We start from the raw sequence: 17165 nt of genomic DNA on the forward strand, positions 1-17165 counted from the left end.
GTCCAGGGTTGCCGTCCCTCTGATCGGTTCCATGACCAACTGGTCTAGGGAATAGTCATTTAGAATATCTAGAAACTTTGCTTCTTTGTCATGACTGGAACACATATGCAGCCAGTCTATGTCCGGGTAGTTGAAGTCACCCATTACTACCACATTTCCTAGTTTGGATGCTTCCTCAATTTCATATCTCATCTCCAGGTCTCCCTGAGCATTTTGATCAGGGGGACAATAGATCGTTCCCAGTATTAAGTCCCTCCTGGGGCATGGTATCACCACCCACAACGATTCTGTGGAGGAGTCTGCCTCTTTTGGGGTTTCGAGCTTGCTGGATTCAATGCCTTCTTTCACGTATAGAGCGACTCCGCCACCAATACGTCCTTCCCTGTCCTTCCGATATAGTTTATATCCAGAGATAACCGTATCCCACTGGTTTTCTCCATTCCACCAGGTCTCCGTTATGCTCACTATATCAATGCTCTCCTCTAAGACCAAGCACTCCAGTTCTCCCATCTTGGTTCGCAGGCTCCTAGCATTAGCGTACAGGCACTTGTAAGCAGTGTCTCTCTTCAAGTGTCTTTGGCACTTGTGGTTAGGCCTGTGGTAATTTTGCTCTTCTGAATTTATATCCTGTGCCCCTGCTCTCACAGTGCCTACTTCTGGGCCTACCCTTTTTAAAATTTCATCATTTCTTTGGTTTTTATCCCAGGGGGGAGGTTTATTCCGAACCGGACCTTTCTCAGCTCCTGTCGGACATCACTGTGACATCAAGTGATTGACAGGTAGGCAGCCCTACCCATCTGATAAATTTGGCCCGTGGGGGAGATAAGGATTCTGCTGGCTGGCTGAATCCAGTTCCTCACCCCTGCTGTAGGACTTTGGAAGGAGAGCTGGGGCAGCCACCTTCCCCCAACCCTATTAGAGCAGGCTCAAATCATTAAAATATTTCCTGACCTTTGAGTCCCCTGAAGTTGCTGGACTACAACTCCCATCAGTCCCAGCCAGTATGGCCATTGGTCTGGAATTATGGGAACTGTAGTCCAGCAACATCTGGGGACCCAAAGGTTGGGAAAGACTGATTTACCAGAAGAGGCTCCTTACATATCCTGTCAGTAACCCCTGCCCTGTCATCATGGTGCACTTAGAAGGGGAAGCCAATGTGGTCCAGATGCTGCTGGGTGCCAGTTCCCATCAGACCCAGCCAGCATGGCCGAAGTTCAAGGATGATGGGATTTGTAGTCCAGAAACTGCTGGAGAGGATAACAATAGTTACCCCTGGACTAGAGGTGTGCTGGTTATCTAACCAACAGATCCTCACTTAAAAGGGGCCAGTTTACTTGAGGGATTGCCTGCCCCGCCCCAGAACTCCCTGCCCACTGGCATCAGCTAGGCGCCTTTGCTGTACTATTTGTGGTGCCTGCTGAAAACTTTTCTTTGTTTGTTTAAGCAATCCTATCCAGACATGGAAGAACTGACATGTGTCATTTATAATTTTAATTGGTGCGTTTAATTGGTGTGTTTTGTTTTTTTAAAACTTGCTGATAATTTTGACTGTTATTGATGATTATAACGTATATTTTATGGGGTTTTTTTTGTAAATTGTATAGAGGTTTTATTTATGGTTAAACAGTGTGCACATTTTGTTAAGGGTGGAAGCAACTAAGCTCCGCTTAGAGTAGACCCATTAAAGTTAATGGGCCTACGTTAGCCGTGCTGATTAATTTCAGCGTGTCAGCTCTGGACTGACATTTGAAACAACCCTAAATAAATAAATTTATGAATTGCCTTTCACATAAGTCTCTAGACCAGGGGTTCCCAAACTGTGGTCCATGGACCACCAATGGTCTGCGACCTTCATTCACGCGGTCCGCAGTGTCTATCTGTGGATTTGTGGTTGAAGACGGGAGACGACACATCCATCGCACTAAATATTCATATGGATTCTTAAATTGCATTTTTATTGCTTCTTCTCTTTCTTACATTGTGTTTATTCTACAACATGTAAGAAAGCACAGAAGCAATTAACATTCCACTACAAATCATACAGCATCTAACCCAGTGCATTGCAATTGCCCCAAAATCATGAAGCAGTCCACCAAGACCCTCAGCAATTTTCAAGTAATCCGTGAGAAAACAAAGTCTGGGAAACTCCGCTCTGGGCAATTTACAATCGTACAATACAAACAACTCACAATAGGTCACAACTCACAAAAGAGCCAGTGTGGTGTAGTGGTTAGAGTGTTGGACTATGACCTGGGAAACCAGGGTTCAAATCCCCCCCCCCCCAGCCATGAAACTCACAGGGTAACCTTGGGTCAGTCACAGCCTCCCAGCCTAATCTTCCTCGCAGGGTTGTTGTGAGGAGAAAATTAGGAGGGGGAGAACTATGTTTGTATTTCCTACTTCCAGTTGTTTTCCGAGCCCAATTCAAGGTGTTGGTATTGACCTTTAAATCCCTACACGGTTTCGGCCCAGTTTATCTCACGGAGCCCCTTCAACGCCACCAATTATGCCGCCCGACAAGATCGGCCACACAGGGCCTTCTCTCAATCCCGCCAACAAAAACAGCCAGATTGGCGGGTACAAGAGAGAGGGCATTCTCAGTGGCGGCCCCCACTCTTTGGAACTCCCTCCCACAAGATCTCCGGCACGCCTCTTCCCTAAATGTATTTCGGAAAGCCTTAAAGACCTGGCTCTTCCAACAGGCCTTCGGGGTATCCGGGGAGGGTTAATTGTTATAACTGTAATGCCTCCTGCCCAGTTTTAATATTGTTGCTGCAGATGTATTGTTTTTATATTGTATTACTGTATTTTATTAATTGTATTTTAATGATTTTGTAAGTCGCCTAGAGTGGCCATCGGCCAGATAGGCGACAAAGAAATTAAATTTATTATTATTATTATTATTATTAATAATAATAAATAAATAAAATCTATGCAGATGCCTTTCATTCTCTTACTGCTGAACTGGATCCCCGGTCTTTGGACCCGCTCCCCAACCCATGGCATCATTCCCGCTTCATTCCCATAGCCTTGCTCTGCTACCGCCAGTGCAGATTTTGACACTCCCACTCCAAAGGTGAGTTTGGTACAGCATGAAAATTTAAAAGTGCGCCAAAGAGGGCTGCTCTCCCCCTCCACAGCTGCACAGCACCTGCTCGCTTACCTGCTGTTTCTTGAGCAAAATATTGACGCTGGTCAGGTCCTTGCCATAGTCGTCGGAGTGCAGCTGGGCCTGCAGGCCGTTCAGCCAGGCCTCCAGGGCAGAGCAGCTCTGGGTGAAGAGCTCAGCCCGGTTGGCGTCAAAGAGGCACTGAGCTTTGCTCTGAGTGCTGGATTCCAACTCCTCCCAGAGCCTCTGCAGGCCATCCAGCTTGGCCCTGACCACCGGTTCCAGCTCTGGCTTCTCTGCCACCAGCTGCTCCCCTTCCTGACAACAGGGAGACACAGGGGAAGAGTTGGGGGAAGATGTGGCAAGTCCGTCTCAACAACCTGTAACCACACTAGTTTCCGAGCGCAATTCAAAGGGCTGGGATTTGACCCTATATGGCTTGGAACCAGGTTATCCAAAGAACTTAAGGCCTTAAGAATAGCCTGGCTGCTCGATCAGGCCAGTGGCCCATCTAGTCCGGACATTTTGAACGACAACTCCCATCAGCCCCAACCAGAACTAACAGCAAACTCGTTCCTCTGAGTGTGGATCCCTCATGTAGCCAAACTCACAAGAGGGAGGTATCAGCAGCCTTGGGGGAATCCCAAAATTCACAGAAGTAGGGAAAAAACATTTAGGGGAAAAAAACCCTAAAGGGGTGAGGGTGGGACCAGGACCTGGGAGACCAGGGTTCAAACCCCTACTCAGCCATGAAACTCACTGAGTTGACCTTCAGTGAGTCATAGTTTCTCAGCCTCAACTACCCCACAGGGTTGTTGTGAGGATAAAATGGGGAGTGCGAAAACCATGTACGCCATGTTGAGTTTCCTTTGGAGGAAAGGCAGGATATAAATGTAATAAATAAATTCAATAAGAACTGAGTATGTTCACTGGGCACAGAACGGTGACTGAAATGTTGCTGAGGGGGTAGAAAAATGGGAGTGGAGATGGAATGGAGTATCCTGGAATGGGATATGGCTAAATCCCTGAACAGCAGGAACACTCTACACTGCAACATTTTGTTGCAGGTTCCACTTCTCGTTATCATCATCATGTGCTGCAATTCAGCCCAATTACATGGAATAGTAGTGAAGAAAGGAGTGCCTTTGAGCATGTGCAGTGTTCCTTTGTCTTACCACTGAAGAAACCACAGCCACCCCCTCCCCTGGGGTTGAGATAGCTCAAGCTCCCAGCACCTCTCTTATGAAAAAAACAACGAATGAAAACAAAGAGCTCCCCTGAGCGTGTACAAAGTGTGCATTTCTGCATAGCCAGTGGGCAGGACTTTCAGGGGCTGATGACATGGCTGGAAGGAGGCTTAAGCACCAGCGCGGGGATCTGTAAGACGACCCACCTTCTGTATCTTTTCCAGCCAGCCCTTGTTGGAGGCCAGCTCTGCCATGAAGGCCTGGTGCTTCTGCCACTTGGTGTGGAGGTTTCGGGCTTCATCGTACGACATGTCCTGAGCTGACAGCATCTTCTCATTGATCCAGAGGGTAAGCTGGGGGAAAGGCAGGGGGAGAACACAATCAGGCGAGGGCTTCTTAAGGAGACACAGCCCAAACATTACAGACACCCATCAGCCCCAGCCAGAACTAGCAGCAAACTCATTCGTCGGAGCATGGATCCCTTCCGTAGCCAAAACGGTGCAATCAGCTCCCAAGAGCAGAGGTATCAGCAGCCTCGGGGGAACCTCAATACTTGCAGAAGTAGGGGAAAAAATCTTTAGGGGGGAAAAAACCCTAAAAGAGTGGGGTATGAGAATGGGAGACCATGGACAGACCTGGGAGACCAGGGTTCAAATCCCCACTAGTCATGAAACTCAATGCAGTGGCCTTGGGCCAGGTACTAATACCCAACGCAGAATTTTCTCCTAAAGGGACCCCAGTTGTGGGTGTAGTTGGGAGGTGGGGCATGCATCTGTCAGAAGATCCGATTGAAGGCTCGTCCAGCTCAGCATACCGCTTCCCACACTGACCAACCAGATGCCCCAAAGGGAAGCCCGCAAGCAGGACACGGACATCAGTCTCCCTCCCCACTCTCATGCTCCCCAGCAGCTGGGAACCAGGGGCTTGCGGCCTCTAACCCAAGAAAAAGGACGCAGCCTGTGATGCATCCTTCCCTGGCTCTCCCTGTCAGGTTCCTACCTGCGCGTGGTTACTGCCTGTCTCTAGGCACCACCAGGGACTCCACCAGTCCGGACCGCACTCTCTTATGGTTTACCTATCCGCTCTAGCACAGATCTCAACAGATCCCCCTGCTAGGCAACCACCAGTAACGTCCCAATACTAGTATTCCCAGAGACTCTGAATACTGGTATTGTTATTCTCTTCACCGCTGCCACCATTTGTTACAGTTCCCCTTCAGCCTTGGTCATTACCTTACCCTCCCTTCTGGTCTGTGAAACCCCAGCCAAGGATCAGGCCTTTGGTAAACCAAATTAAGTATTTATTACAGATAACAAAGCTAACAAGATTAACAAGGTTTCTTCTTAAGGCACATAAGCATATGGTTTTACTCAATACTAATCTGAACTCCACCCCCCTCCTTCTTCACTCTCTCCTGGCAAACAACTCTCTCAAACCCCACCAAGCAATCCACTCTTTCTCTTCTTCCTTTTATACATTCAGCCATTTTAAACACTCAGCCAATCATCTCGCATTCTACTGCCCATTCACTCCCCCTCTTTCACTCCACTTACCATGTATCTTCTAAAACAACAACACTTACCATATATACATTAATATAGGAACATCACACAGCCCCCATGAGCAATGCCTTTTAAAAAGGGGGTGCGGTGGGGTGGAGGGAACAGGATTCCCTTGTGGAGGGCCCACGCTCACAAAATTTATTTATTTATTTTATTAATTTGTATCCTGCCCTTCCTCCCAGCGGAAGCCCAGGGCAGCAAACAAAGCGCTAAAAACATCATAAAAACAGATCCCAAAATACACTAAAACAAGACAGCATTAAAAACATTTTTAAAAAACCCACAACTTTAAAAAAGGGTTAAAAACATTATTAAAAAACATATCAAGCAATTCTAACACAGACGCAGACTGGGATAGGTCTCAGCCTAAAAGGCTTGCTGAAAGAGGAAAATTTATATAGCGACTGAGGGCAAATTGATTTGAGGAAAGGCCATCTTGATGCTTCTGAGCTTTCCGTCACTCAGTGCTGGGGAGCACAGCAAGTAAGGCAAGTCCAGAAATATCCAGATTTATTCTTTCTTTGCGTTTGATTTTCCTTTGAGCGATGCTTCCCACTGCTTCTTCATGTACAGTCTCATTGCTGCCTGTGCATCTTGAACCGAACTGTGTCAGAGTCTTCAACTGAGCTCCCTGATGGTAACTCTGAAACTCTTTTATATCATTGGTTGCAACAACAATTTGTTCTCTGTATACTTTTACATAGCTCTGTATGTTTTTATTTTTTAATGTATTTGTCATGGCCTTTGGCTAGTACAATAAATTGAATTGATTGATTGATAAATTTATAAAGGGAAGGCAGCAGTCTGCCTCCACCTGCTTTTCCCGTCTTAAAAATATGTGTGCTGGGCGGCTGGGATGCGAGGAAGTGTCGATGACAACCACCACCTATGCCTGGCTCTGGTGAATGAGAACGAACAATGAATCGGTCATATCTGTGAATCGGTCATGCTCCCCAGCAAAGTCCGTCTGGTGCTTTCATTGGTATATTTTCGGCCCCAGGTAAAGACATCTTTTTTCCTAGATATCTGATAGACTGATGTGTTGTCCATTATTAGTATGCTGCCAAAGTTTCCTGCGGCTGCATGGGGCCATTGCTATTGTTTTATTGTTGTGTTTTTATAGTACAATGTTTTTAACGTTGTAAGTCACTTGGAGACCTTCGGGTAACAAATGACAAACTTATTTATTTATTTATTTATTTATACATTTCACTCTTGAATGTACAGTGAAACAAAAAGCTTACGGGGGTTTCTGTGAGTGACCATAGAGCTTCTGATTGAAGAGTTATGTGGTCTTAACGTCAGGGCCAGGAGCCCCCTCTCCCCACAAGATGCTGCCCATCTAGACAAACCTTGGTCCCAATGAATTCTGTACAGCAGGGATACCAAACTGGATCTGGACAGTGGGCCAGATCCTTATCTTCTCCCCACCCCCTGCAGGCTAACTTTGACAGGTGGGAGAGGGCACCCACTTGCCAATGACCTGATGACATTTTGATGCCAGGTGACAGCTTCAAAAGGGCTTACAGTAACCCTTGATCAGCTGAAAGCAATCCATTTGCAGCTGAAAGCGAGCCCTCCCTCTTGGCTGCACCAATGGGGACCTCCCTAGTGCAGGGGCTCGCTGTCAGGTCATTGATCTCCACTTGCAAAGCAACGATCAGCAGCTCACACTAAGCTCCTGATTGCTTCTTTGGAGACACGTCCTTACCTGTCCCACACTTGTCATCACATAGGACGTTGGGTGTGGGGCGGGTGGGCATGGTTCTGGAAAAACATCCCCGTGGGCCAAACTGGAACTTGGGCTGGGTCCAGGTCCCAATTATCAAAGACTATATGACTTGCCAAGAGATCTCTGAGTTTTATATTCCTTATTTGAATTGACCCCTGATGAAGGATTGGAGTTTATGCAGCCCTAATGACTTTTTCACGCTTTCTTCTGGGCCTTATTAAGCCTGCGGGCTGGAGGTACCCCACCCCAGCTATATAGGAACACAACCCTTTCACAATTCCCCAAGAATCGCTCTCTACTGCCAGGGGCGTGTATATTTGTGTGCACTCGATACCATCAACTCCACCTACTGAACTGTCTTTGGGGAGCCAGCCCCAACCCGTTGGCTCCACCCACCCTGCAGGTGACCTGACCCTGCTCACCTCCTGGCAGTCTTGTAGAAAGTGCTGCAGCTCCCGATTGTCACGCAGCCGGGCCAGAAGATCCTGGGCTGCCTGCTGGTTCTTCCTGTGCCTGGAAAGGGAGAAGGAAGACAGGGCTTGAGGTATCCAGAAGGAGCGGCTTGGCAGTATTTTATTTATTTATTTATTACATTTATATTGCACCTTTCCTCCAAGAAATACTCAAGGTGGTATACGTGGTTCTCCTCTCTCTCCATTTTGGACAACAACCCTGTGAAGTAGGTTAAGCTGACAGACTGTGATTGGCCCAAGGTCACCCAATAAACTTCATGGCTGAGTTGGGATTTGAACCCTGGTCTCCCAGGCCCTAGTCTGACTCCCTAACCGCTACTCCACACTGGTTCTCAGAGCCATTTTCCTGACTGAGGAAGCAAGAGGGGGCCATCATTATTGTACATACCCAGCCCTTCAAAGCAAGGGTTACCAGAACATCTTACAATGTAAACCGTAAAACAACAGCAATAATAAAATGGAATAATGTAGACTAAAACACTAGGATTGCAGCATTGGGATTGTTTGAACAGAAATTATATAATCAAAGTGGGGGAGGATGGAAAGGGTGGGGAAGGGGAATGGGAGTATCCTAGAAAAGGCCACAGCTGGTGGGCTGGAACTCTGAACATTGCAATATTTTGCTGCAGGTCCCACTTGCCTGCAATTTTGAGAAACAGCAAGTGGCGTCAGTCCCTTTTTACGGCTAATGGTCACTGAGGTTTGCCCATGGATAGGACTGCAGCCTCTCTGTTGGGAATGAGAATCTCTTGCCGCATCTACCGCAAATCCCCCAAAGATCTTCTAGTAGATCCTGATCGACCTTTTCCCCATGACCTGCTCTAAACTTCTAGACCTTGCTCCATTCCCAAGCCAGATAACCACCCCACAGCATTCCTGCACAGAATGATTCCTCCTCACCTGCTGTCAATGGAATTGACCTTTTCCTGGATCTTGTCGGAGTGGAGGCCATCCTCCATGATAAGCTTCCGCCCAGAGTCCACCAGGCCCTTGATCTTCTCCCCGTTGGCCTCCATGGTGGTCATGAAATCCTCATGTTTCTTAATGGCAGCCTCGGCGGCTTGGAGCGAGCTGGGCATGCTTGTATGAGTCAGCACGTATTCCTGCAACAACAACGACAGCAAAAATGCTGAGAGTTGTTTGGAAGCTCCTATTCCCCTTGCAATGCTACCATATTAAGATTAGGCAATCTATTGGGGTAAGAAGCTGGGAGATATTAGCTGGGGGGGGGGAACAATGAGCTGGGGTGGGGGACGTCAAAGAAAATGACACACACATCCTCCAAACCTTCTCTCTTCGATAACGCAAACCAGGATCCTCAAGGTGAAGGATGCTTACATAGGCACATAAAAAGCTGCCTTATACTAGGTCAGCCTATAATTCCATCTAGCCTAGTATTGTCTACCCTGACTGGCAGTGACTTCTCGGGGGTCTGAAGCCGAGGGAGGCCTTTCCCATCATCTGCTACCTGCTCCTTTTAATTGGATCTGCCGAGGGTTGAACCTGTAGTCTTTTCCATAAGAGCGTGTGTGCTCTACCCACTGACCTACACTCCTTCCCCAGTCCCCCTTTTACCTGCTTTGCAGGAGCTTGTCCAGCATTCAAGCCCAGATCTGAGAGAGACTGATAAGTAGAACAAGTGTGGGGGAACTGACGGCCCGCCTGATGTCACTGGACTCCAGCTCCCATCAGCCCCAGCCAGCTTAGCCAGCAGCTAAGGATGATGGGAGTTGGAGTTCAACAACATATGGGGACCCAAGGTTGAAGCACAGCGATCTAGAGGGCCAGGTGTGTGGCCTGGGGGCAGTCCTGACAGTCTGATAGAGAGGCCAAGAGGGCCGCATTTTGGGACCACAGGGCCTGAGGTTCTCAACCATGCTTTACCTGGTTGCTGAGCACCCCTTCCACCTGCTTGGTGTCCCTCAGGAAGATCTGGAAGCTGTAGGCCCGCGAAAGCAGCTGGTGGCGGTTCTCCCACATCTGGCCAAGCTCATTCCAGCCCGTGTCGAGGGCCTGGAGGCGCTGCTGCAGGAACATGTGCTGGGCATCAGTGTGGCCTTGCGTCACCTCCTCCCCCATGGCCCGCAGGCGCCGGTAGTCACCCTTGTAGTGCTCGACTTCGTTCCGGATGGTCTCATGCTGGCTCAGCAAGCACTCCGCCTCTTGCAAAGTGGCCGGCACGTCTTCTGATGCAATGGCCGTCTGGGTGCGCAAGAGCCATGCCTGGAAGTCATCCAGGTCGCGCAAGAAGCCCTGCAGCTTGCTGGCTTCCCCTAGGGACTCCTCGCGGCGGCGCATGGTTCCCCGCAGCTCGTCCCAGGTCCCGTCGATTTCAGACAAGCGATCAGAAATGGCAGCGGCCTGCTCCGGGTGCTGGCCTGCCAGATGGGACGCCTCCTCGCGCAGGTCCCGCACTTTGCCCTGGATGGCCTCCAGGTCCCGCTCCATGCCCGCCAGCTTGCGCTGCAGGGCCATGACCCCAGCCAGGTCGTTACCAAAGCCTTGGGTGGACTCGATCACTTTGGTTTTCTCCCGCATCCAAGCCTTGGTCTCGTTGCACTCCAAGAAGTAATTCTGGATGCTGAGTGCCGAGGTCAAGGCGTCCTTCTTACGGCTGGCCAGGGCCTGGAACTGCTGCCACCTGCAAGGCGGGAGAGATGGCGGGGTGAGATCCAGTTTGACATTGTCACGGCTGCCTCCCTCCATTTTTAAAACAGGTTAATGTAAAATGTGCATTGTTAAAGATAAGCTTTTATATACTTTTCATATAATAACAACAACATGTAAAAATAAATTCAGTACACAGAAATTGTATTTGCTTTGTCCGGTATGCAATGCTACCATATATGTCACATTTCTTATTTTCATACTATATAACAGGGAGAACGTGAAGAGCAATACAGGCATACCCCGCTTTAACATACGCAATGGGACCGGATCGAGCATGTAATAAAGTGAAAATGTACTTAAAGTGAAGCAATTATCTATGCATGTACTGCACCGCAATCGCCACTAGATGGCAGCGGCGTCATGCCATTAAGTGTCCGTTATTGCGAGGCATGCGTACGTTAAGCGGGGTATGGTGGCGTATGGAGCATGTAAGTTATAGGGAGGCAACGTTAAGTGAAGCGACGTTAAGCGGGGTATGCCTGTACAGCGTCCCATCTCAACCTATCAAGTCTCTCCAGTGAAAGTTTTTGTGAAGTTGGCACTGAGGTCTCACTTTCACTAGTCCTTGACAAAGGAATAAATCCGTACCACTGACCTACGAAATCATCTTCCACGCTTGTTTGTCTCGTTGCCTAAAGATAATCTTTCACCCTCATTTGAGATCTTCCAAAGAAGGGGTTACACCCTCTCCTACTCAAGTCCAGGGCCGGCCTTGCCATTAGGCCAGCCGTGGGGAACTTCTGTACCCAGGGCTCAGGAGGCCCAGTAGGGCTCCCTATTTGGCCCATGAGGCCATGCCTGCCTATGTCATATAGGGCATCAGGTGTGGGGCAGGTAAAGATGCGGCAAAGGCCTGTCCCTTTGTCAGGTAACTGAGAGATGGGTGACCTCATTGGCTCATGGGGGGAGGTAAGGATCTGTCCTGTTTGCCATATCTAGTTCCCGGCCCCTGCGTTAATCAGAATGAAGCCATATCTGGTGTCATGAGAAGGCAGCAAGTCTTAGATCCTAAGAGAACTTAAGGAAGTTTGGGGAAGGAAGGTTTCCTGCCCCCTCTTCCCCCTGCAGCCAGCCTGACCCAAGAAGCCTCTCTCTCTCTCTCTCTCTCTGTCAGGGGACCTTCCTGAACAACATGACACGAGAGAGCGTGGCGGGGAGGGGGGAAAAGAGAAAACTTTCCCCCCAAAACTTCCTTTAGTTAACTTATCTGACAATCAGTAGTGTAGTGGCAAATTCAGGGTCCCTTCATGATAGCCACACCATGCCCCCTCACAGCCATGTCCCCATGATTCATGGTCTCTTCTGCAGCTACAGGATTATAGAACCAGAATAAAACTATCGTGTGCATAGGCTTCTCCTCCCGTTCTCAAACTGTCTCTCTCTCTGGGGGTTTTGATTGTAAGAATTCTGAAATGGAGGCAAGTGTGGGACTAGTATTTGAGAGACCAAAGTACTTGGCCATGAAGCTCGCTTTTCACTTACGCTAGGAGCCAATCAGCATGAAAGGTGACTCACCGCCTTTCATTCCGATTGGCTCCAGTCAGCCGAAAAGGACAAGGAAACCCGTTGTTAGCCAAGTGAGAAAACTCTTCGCAGTGGCTAACACGCTCCCCTTTCATGCCAATTGTTTAGTATATAGGGACCCTGCTGGGACCTTGCTCCCAAAAAAGTAAGGGGTTTATGACCCCTCCCATGACCCCAGATAACTACATCCCTGCTTACAATCCAAGGCTGAGGTGGAGTGTTCCCCCCTTCCCCCAAGCAGTCCCCATGTCCCATTCCACATTGTTCAGATGCCCCCCCCATCCACTACGAGAGGCGTTGGGGGGTGCAGGGGACTGTGGGGGGGGAAAGGAAATTTTTATTCTGTGAACGTCCTTAAGTTAACTCAACTTCGGATGCCTACTCCAATGTATTACTACTGCCAGGGAGTGGGGAGAGGCACCCGTGGGATTTTCCACCTCAGGTGTGTCAAAAATAACTTGGCCAGCCTTTAGTACTAGCCCACTTTGCCTTGTTAGAAGATCATGATGATGATTTATAGGTCTTACACACACACCCTTCAGCAGGCAGGTTACAACAATATAAAAATATTGGCTCTTCAGGCAGGCTTTTGGGGTGGGTTAGGTTTTACTTACTGTTGATTTTAATGTTCTAATGTAATTATACGTTTTTATTATGTACATCGCCCAAAGTGGCTGGACAACCAGCCAGATGGGCGACCAATAAATTTAATAAATAAATAAAAATACAATATTGAAACCATTTAAAACATTTTGCAATTAAAAGGATAGGGCGGGTCTTAAAAATCTCTCTCTCAGGTATCAAAGGCCAAGGCAAAGAGGCGCCCCTGCAGCAGGGGATGAAAGCCATACATGGAAAGTGCCAGATGCATCTCTCTGGGGAGACCGTAAAAAGAAGAGTCTGGGTGCTGGGTCAGGCCCAAGGCTCATCTAGTCCAACGTTCTGTCCTCAGAGCAGCCAACCAGATGCTCCAAAGGAAACCTCAAAAGCAGGACCCAAGTGCAACGGCAACCCTCCTCACTTGTGGCTCCCGGCAACTAGTATTCGGAGGCAGGACATAACCAGAGTGGCTACAGCAGCCGCTGACAGAATTCCACAGCTTAGAGGGTGCCACGCTGAATGACCTCTCCCAGGCCGCTACCCTGCCCAAGCTTCCAAGGGTGACAGGGCCCCCTCTGCTGTTCTTGACGCCCAAGAGGATCTGCAGGGAAGGAGGTGGTCTTTCTGACGTCTTGGGCCAGGTTTTGTCAATCATTCAAACCACCTCTCTCTCTTTCTCACACACACACACAGACACACACACAGACTTTTGGACACCCACTTGGTATTGAGCTCTTCCTGAGTGGCCTGGATGCTGTCCTTGTTCCTGTGGTCAGTACCCAGAAGCCGGCTTGCGATCTCATTCACCGCCGCAATGCGAGAGGCCAGATTATTCATCTCTGGCTCCAGCGTCTCAAACCTGAGATGACGAGGACCAAATGAGAAGAGGAAGAGAGATGTGGTTAATTAATTAATTACATTTACACCCCACCTTTCCTCTAAGGAGATCAAGGCAGAGTACATGCTTGACCACGCCCAATTTATCCTCACAACAGCCCTGTTAGGTAGGTTAGGGTGAGAGATAAGAGCAACTGGTACAAGGTCACCCCGTGAACTCCAACGCCAAGCAGCGATTTGAACCTGAGTCTCCACACTCCCTACGTCACATCCACACCATACATTTGAAGCACCATACATTTATGCCACTCTAACAGTCATGGAGTATCCTGGGAATTATAGTCTGTTAAGGGTGCTAGGAATTGCAGATTTGTGAGAACAGCATCCTTCACAAACTATAATTCCCAGGATTCTCCACGTCTATTAAAATGGTGTCATAGTGCTTTAAATATATGGTGTGGATGTGACTCTAGTCTGACATTCTATCCAATACACATGCTGGCTCTTAGCTTTTAAAAATAGCCGAATCTTAAAGTCAGGAGCAAAGTCCTGTTTGCTGAGCCACTACGGTGCACTGGCTACATAAGAACCCTGCTAGATCAGGCCAATGGCCCATCTAGTCCAGCATCCTGTTCACACAGTGGCCAACCAGATGCCCCACTGGAAGCCCGCAAGCAGGACCTGAGTGCAAGAACACTCTCCCCTCCTGTGGTTTCCAGCATCTGGTATTCAGAAGGATAGCCATCCTCCATGAATGTGTCTAATCCACTTTTAAAGCCATCCAAGCTGGTGGCCATCGCTCTTGCAGGAGTTCCATAGTTTAACTATGCGCTGCCATAAGATTATGGTGATGGTGGTTGTGTGTCCCATTTAGGGGGCTCTGGAGGGCCCTTTGTCCAGGACCCCCTCAGATCTGGAACCTGTCCTGCTTGTCAGCCTTCCTGAGGCACTGGATTGGCCAATGTTGGACTGTGAAAGCTGAGTTGATCCAGAGGGGAAATTCTTATGCATCTGGACTCATAAATTAACAACATGGCACTGTTCCCCTCCTCAAGATAAGCAGTGGCCCAAACAAAGTCTGTAACTAGAAACCCATTAAGAAGATCTCTGCCAGATCAGGCCAAAGGCCCATCTGGTCTTGCATCTTGATGTCACAGTGGCCAGCCGGATGCCTAAGAAAAGCCACAAGCAGGGCATGAGTTTTCTGCTGGGATCAGCTGCACTATGGAGTTCCCCATGAGAACGTCCGAGGCACAGCCTATCCCAGCTGGACTGCTCTCACCACAAGTCAGCTGACCAGCCTAGAAGGAAGCCTCTCTTGCCAATGCACTAAGTGCTCTTTAAGGCTCCCAACTGCACACTGGCAGCCACGTCTCCACCTGCTCCTCACCCGACGTCAGGGAGGGAACTGACCTCGTGGGCCACATTGAGACATGATTAGGCCCATGGGTCAGAGGTCCCCCCATGCCTGCCACAGCTTAATTATGTGCTGTGTGAGGAAGTACTTTCTTTCAAGAACACGCCCACTGGCTTTCCACTTCTGGGCTGGAGAAGTTGCTGCTGGGTCGACCCACTCACCTTTGTTGAACCACTTCCAGGTCTTCCAGCTTCTCGGGGACGTCCATCGTCTCGATCCAGTACTCCCTCTCGCCAATCCAGAGCCCGCAAGCGTCTGCCTCGCTGAACATCTTATAGAGGTTGAGGGCATCCTGCAGGGCTCGCTTGCGATGCTCGGCCAACGCAACCAGTTCCTCGTAGCGCTGCTCCAGTGCCGGCAAGCGCCCGTCCACCTCAGGGGAATGGGCGAAGGCCGGAGGCAGGCTCCGGGCCTGTTCGTGCAAGGCGTCCAGGGCAGGGCGGTGGTTGTGGATCTCCTCTTCCACATCCTTGTGCTTCTTCACCAGGCTTTGGGTGGAGTATTCATCATGGCCCACGTCAGAGCCAGAGACTAAGCGGAGGGCATCCAGTAACCAGGCCTCCATGTCGTTGGCGTCCGCCTGGAACTGGTAGAGGTTGGAGGCCTGGAGGAGGCGCTGCTGCCGTTGGCTGGACAGCGCCTCAAGCTGCTCCCACTGCTCCTCGATTTCCCGGATCCGTTCGGCCACCTCGGTGGCTCCAAAGTGGCCCTCGGCGACCAGCTGGCGGCCTTCGGCTATGCTCTGCTGCAGTGTGCCGGCGCGGCCACTCATCTCATCACGGAAGGCGTTGTGTTTACTGGTAAGACGCAGTGCGCTCGTCAAGTCCTTGCCAAAGTCATCTGACGAGAGGATCTGGCTCTGCTCCCGGATCCAGGCTTCCTCTTCACCCATGTCCCAGAAGAATTTCCAAAGGCGACGTGACTCTTCCAATTTGGCACGCCTTTGTGCTGCCAATGCCACCAGTTCACGGTAACACCGGTCCAGCGTTGCCACACGCTCTTGGACAAGGTGAGGGTCACAGGGTTTGTAAGCTGTAGGCAGGAAAACCAATATTAGGAGCCACAGAACCTGCCAACTTTTGAAAAACCCACAGAGTTGACCAAAACTCCCCACACTGACCGTGTCCTGCTCCCTATATCTGCCATTTGACCCATGATAAAGGAAGAATAACCAAGGCATGTAGATCATTACACTCTTTGTATTAATTCCAGTGGCTCACAATTTGAACATAATGCGAAACTATTGTTTGAGCTAACTGTAGTTTCAAATCCAAATCATGGTTTGAGCTTTCAAAACTGTACAGGCAAACCATGGTTTAGAGTGCTTCGCTGCTTTAATTTCCCATGCTCTCAAGTCTCAACCACATAAATCCATTAGTTCACTCCAAACTCCATGCAGCAGTCTTTGGAGGAGACGCAATGCTCATAACGACAATTTATCAATCCAGACATTCCATTAAAAATAATTACAACAAACCATAAGTATGTAAACCCATTTAAAACCCTGGGTATACCACTCTGGTTTGTCATAGTCAAGTTTCCTCAACGATGGCTTGGCATGATGCATGAATACAGCCAGTAACTTCCTAAATGCATCTAAAAGGTGAAAACAAGTATAAACTGTGAGCTAAGGTCAAACTAAATTTAAGTGTTGTTCTGCTCCCATTTGTAAATTCTGGTCTGTGATCAAATCTTGTTCATCTTGCTGGCAAAATATGAAAAAAAAGTTTAGTAAGAGACTTTGCTATACAAGGAGCTGCCTGATCGCTCAGAACTTGGATATCCAGCAGTTACAGTTTAGCAAAAGTTATCAACTCGCCAAACAGCGTGGGCCTTTTAAGGAGCTCTGCGTTCATCTGGTAACTTCTTCAAACAGATTTGCAGAGGAGAGGTGTTGCAAAGTGCTTTGACCAATCTGTCAAACTCTCATATTGCATGGAGCATCCTATAACTATGCTCAGGAAGTCTCAGGGGAAGGCAAGACTGTTAGGAACAAAGGCAAAGTTGGGAGACCAGACTTCGAAGGAAGGGAACCAAGGGCACTCCATCATATG

General features: G+C 48.9%; 1 protein-coding gene across 3 annotated transcripts in view; it reads right to left on the reverse strand.

Moving 5' to 3' along the window:
- SPTBN2 (spectrin beta, non-erythrocytic 2) overlaps positions 1-17165 on the reverse strand; it is a 100099-nt gene that overhangs the window by 34732 nt on the left and 48202 nt on the right. For all 3 annotated transcript variants that reach the window (XM_061606662.1, XM_061606664.1, XM_061606663.1), the window contains 7 exons: positions 15273-16143; positions 13579-13716; positions 9948-10704; positions 8964-9166; positions 8013-8103; positions 4503-4649; positions 3164-3427 (listed from right to left, as the gene is read on the reverse strand). In XM_061606662.1, coding sequence (XP_061462646.1) covers positions 3164-3427; positions 4503-4649; positions 8013-8103; positions 8964-9166; positions 9948-10704; positions 13579-13716; positions 15273-16143 — 2471 coding nt within the window. The remainder of the gene's footprint in view (positions 1-3163; positions 3428-4502; positions 4650-8012; positions 8104-8963; positions 9167-9947; positions 10705-13578; positions 13717-15272; positions 16144-17165) is intronic.

Source organism: Rhineura floridana, chromosome 22, assembly GCF_030035675.1.
Source record: "Rhineura floridana isolate rRhiFlo1 chromosome 22, rRhiFlo1.hap2, whole genome shotgun sequence".
Taxonomy (NCBI): domain Eukaryota; kingdom Metazoa; phylum Chordata; class Lepidosauria; order Squamata; family Rhineuridae; genus Rhineura; species Rhineura floridana.